The sequence below is a fragment of the Merops nubicus genome, unplaced genomic scaffold, assembly GCF_000691845.1.
Source record: "Merops nubicus isolate BGI_N331 unplaced genomic scaffold, ASM69184v1 scaffold8550, whole genome shotgun sequence".
In the NCBI taxonomy this organism is placed as follows: Eukaryota; Metazoa; Chordata; class Aves; order Coraciiformes; family Meropidae; genus Merops; species Merops nubicus.
Genome location: NW_008584765.1, coordinates 6,841 through 11,125, shown reverse-complemented (window position 1 = coordinate 11,125; position 4,285 = coordinate 6,841). Strand labels below are relative to the sequence as shown.

General features: G+C 38.0%; 1 protein-coding gene across 1 annotated transcript in view; it reads right to left on the bottom strand.

Annotated features, from left to right (window-relative positions):
* The window catches only part of KATNBL1 (katanin p80 subunit B-like 1), a 7,628-nt gene extending 3,784 nt beyond the window's left edge, over window positions 1–3,844 (bottom strand). The window contains exons 1-4 of the mRNA XM_008945226.1: window positions 3,716–3,844; window positions 2,102–2,142; window positions 1,435–1,717; window positions 1–38 (exon numbers count right to left, since the gene is read on the bottom strand). The exon at window positions 1–38 is cut by the window's left edge and continues 105 nt beyond it. Of these exons, the coding sequence (XP_008943474.1) occupies window positions 1–38; window positions 1,435–1,717; window positions 2,102–2,142; window positions 3,716–3,829 (476 nt within the window). The 5' untranslated portion in view covers window positions 3,830–3,844. The remainder of the gene's footprint in view (window positions 39–1,434; window positions 1,718–2,101; window positions 2,143–3,715) is intronic.
* Between the last annotated feature and the right edge of the window lie 441 nt (window positions 3,845–4,285).

The window sequence follows — 4,285 nt, the reverse complement described above, 5'->3', positions numbered from 1 at the left end:
AAAAGAACTTGAGCCATAGTTTCATGGTCCTGAGAAACCTGTATATTTTTAAAAATATAAAAGAAATTTACCACAAGTAAAGTAGTCAGTGACAACACAATAAGCTGCTCTAATACAGTAACTTAGTATATGAAATGATACTTTCCTACCTGTATGCTGATGAGTTTGTTTTAAAAAAATTAGCTAACAATGACCTTAAAAACACAAATTTCCCTTAGAAGGGGTCACAAATAGATTAAGACTACTTTACCAAAAAGCTACAAGAATAAGATCTATAGACACAAAGAGAAGTATCCAATAATTACATAGAGCATTCATGAGAATCAACCCCTAATTCTTGCCAACTCTGAGAACTTTTTACTTTAATGCTTATTTACACAATTTAGACACAAGCAATAACATGTACTATTCTGAACTTTGACAGAAAAGATTTATTTCTGAAGAAGCTTGTTCTCAGAATAAAATTTAGGCGTTTTATTAAACTAGACCTTGGACTGGAATCAACACTGCATAGACACATCTTTCAAACCAGTTAAACAGTGACCTGTGGCCACTGGTCTGGTCTTTAGTTTCTCAGAGGATGAATCTTCTCCAGCCTTCATTTCTCTGCCCTTCTTCTGCAACCTCTTTATTCTAGCTATTCTGCTGCTCCTTCCTTAAAACTATCAAATTCAATGGGAGTGCAAGAAGGCCACAGACTAGACCTTCCAGCCCAATAGACTCTCGGGGCTCTCTCTTCATGGCAGCCCACACAGGACCATGAAAAGACAGCACGGTGATAGTCTTAGATGTTATCTTCCCTGTCATGCCTCACTTTAAACACCTGCAGGCCTCAATGGGTAACAAATGTCCATGGTGACAGAAATGGAAACTTCAACATTAAGGGACTTAAATAGTCTTCACTGTCACAAAATCTGTTTTGTTTCAATATCTGACATATCAGCCAGTTTCAGAAGCTCTGCAAGCGTTCACGGGGCTTCAGCAAGCTACCTTAACAAGAAATGCATTCTTATATAAACCCTTAACTTGGTATCATACACAATGAGGTGGTAACACTCTTGCAAACAGTCCTATTCTACCCTGCCAGCTTATTTCCACCCATGCACTAAGACTTTCAGACTCCATAAACATGTATGTGGCCAAGGGTCACACCAGATCACGAAACCTAACCAGGTCAAACCACCACTTTCCTTCAATTCTGCTACAATTCCAAGGCAGACCACAGGGTAGATCTGAGCTTCTGTGCTGGCACAGACATGAGGAAAACCAAGACTACTACTGTTGGCAAGTGTATCACTGTGAACTTTTCAATAAGGACTGTATCACAAGACTTGAGCCAATCTACATGTTCAGAAAGTTAAACTCTCTGAAAACTTTCACAGCTAAGCACACAAAGAAAATACAGGAATTACTTTTATTTTAAACTCTACTTACCTCTGAAAAAAATCCACTATATTTGGATGAAGGGCCTTCTGTTTGAGATGAGCCAGAGTCACTAGAATTCAGCAAGTGTGTACGACTGTCGTTGTGTAGTTTTGCTGGCAGATTCCCTGCACAAGCCAGTTCATTTTCTTTATTTGCCATGTCACAGCCCCTAAATTTAGGGAACTGCTTCTTTCTGTAACAAGGCTTTGGAGTATAACAATGAACTTTCCTTTTACAATATACTACTTTGAAAACAGAGAGGGGACTGGTCACCGTTTTTCCAACTGTTATTCTGCAATAACAAAGTAGGATTTTAGTGAAAGTTGCTCTAAACCTAAGCAATACTTTGTGTTATTAAGTTAAAATATATCATTATTAACTCAGCAGTGAACTTTCAGGTTACTTAAAATATTTTATGCCCAAGATATACCTTTGTTACACTTGGGTTATCAGAAGCAAGAGCTACTATTAATGTTTTTCTTTTGGTTTTATTAATGCAGAGACTCATTATTATAGAAGTAGAAAAAAATCAAGTATTGTCAATAAAATCTAACAATTTTAGAAAAAAAAACCCCTATCTTCCCTTTGTGTCTACTTGGGTATCACAATAAACTGCTTCTTCCTCTCTGCCTCCCTCTCTCTTGAGCTCATTCTCTACACAGGACAGCCCTCCTACCTGTTTGTGTATGAAGCCAGCTGTTTTGGAGATTTCTTACCCTGGGAGAAAGGGAATAAAGAAAAACGCTGTATTACTACAAAGGCTCAAACACTCCCACAGTCTGTCAAAAAGAAGTCCTGCTTTATCATGGCCTGTGGTTACCACAGATTTCCTCCCTTTCACCTGCTCTTCCTTTTCTGCAATTAAACCACAGCTACATTAACCTCCCTGTAATCTTCAAGTATTTTGCAGTGACTACAGACAGAGGAGCTTTGCCACAGCTGTCCGTGGAGCACCACAGTCAGCTGTAGGCTTGGGGTATCTTTGGCAAGAGGCAGGACTGTGACACCAGCCACAGATTCTTTAGTTACTAGCAAACTAAAAACTGTGACCAATATAAAAAGCCTACTGGAATCTGACAGCAAAATGAGATGTATCTGTGAGAGAAGTAATGCGAAGGCCCATGGTACAGCAAATGCTAGTACTGGGAGGGATGTCAGCAGAACATTTCCCCACCAAAGCACAACAACAAAAAAAATTAAGACTGCAGTAGACAGCACCAGCTTGATTATCCTGAATTCATTCATACGAAACAGATGAGCACCCTGACACCAATTAGTCTGCGTAGAACAGCGATGTGCCAGAGGAATCACAAAGTTAATTCAAGGTTGTACTGCACAGATTAGCAAAACCTTTGAAAATTTAGCAACATAATTTGAAGAATAATTTCTAAAGACTTTTTTTAATACAGTGGTCTTCAATATTTTAAATCGTCACATAGTGAAGATGAGTTGAATGGTGACATTCTGGCCTACTGTTTTCATTAGTAAACAAATCATTAAAAAAGCACTAAGATGCTCAAGTTAGAAATATATATTTTCATATAAACAGGTGCTACACTCATATACTGCAAACACTTGAAAATTTACACTGTTAAGACTGACATTGCACACAGCAAAACAACACTGATTTTTTTGTTAGTATTTCATAAAATCATGTGGGTTTTAATACATAATTTCAATAAGCAAGTAGATCCAGAGCATACTGGCATCTTCATCACTGTCTGAAGCAATCTTACAGTAAGTTTACCTCCCGACTGCTTCCTTTGTACTTCACTGCCTTACTCTTCAGCTATTAGCATAAGTAAAAGGCTATGATAAAATGCTTCTGACTAGCAAGAATCCAGTGATGTACGTGTCACCAGACAATGTGGCAGATCAAGCTGATGACAAGCCCATTTCAATGCAGGTACTGCACCTACCCCACATCTCACTTGTGCCATGTACCTCTCTTCACAAGAGAGAACTTTTTCATGATAGAATTCCTCTAATGAAACAATTCTCAGCTAGACTGCAGAAAAGCAGGCAGGAGCAAAACATATTCAGGACCTACTGCTCATGAGGATGATAGGATGCATGTATCCATGCACTCACTGCTTACATGTATTATAATGCATAGTTTTCATAATATAATTGCTGTTCAAGCTAAACTTCTATGGCACATCTAAGCATTAAATGCCCAGTTGTGCTGTGCTCTTCGTTTTAGACTGCTAAGAACTTGAGTGTTAACTTCATTTTTTATCAGGACATTTAAAAAAGGAAAACCAAACAACCACCCAAACCCACAGCTTACCTCCTTCATGATCTTTTTAGTGGAAGAAGAGATTCTTTTTCTGGGGAGATCAATGGGATGACCTTCAATATGTAACACTTTCTGTTTTCTAACATTGTGGGCTTCAGATGCCATAATCTCTCAAATCCCTGTTTTCAAGGGAAAGATACTTAGTTATATTTCCTAAAACATTCAGTCAACTTTCTTAAAAAGCAGCTGGTAAGACCAGTTATAAGAGCTCAACTATTTGCAAGATGTTCCACAGTATAAATAATTGGAGACATCAACCCTTAGCAAATGTTAGTGGAAAACCTTATCATTAGTGACGTACTGATGAGCATTTCAGAATTCCTGTTCCCTGTTTCCAAAAACAGGGAACAAAAATAAACCCCCAAAGAAACAAAGGCAAAAATCCTGTTTTCACCTGCACTGAGGGATGCTATACAAAGAAGAATTCAAGAATAAGGCAATTTACAAAACTCTTTCCTCCACATCTTGCACTACGAATTTTATCTGCTACCTAGAGAAAAATGTAATTGGTTTCACAACTGTTTCCAAGTGAAGAAAGGCAGTTAAATAAAAATAATGCCC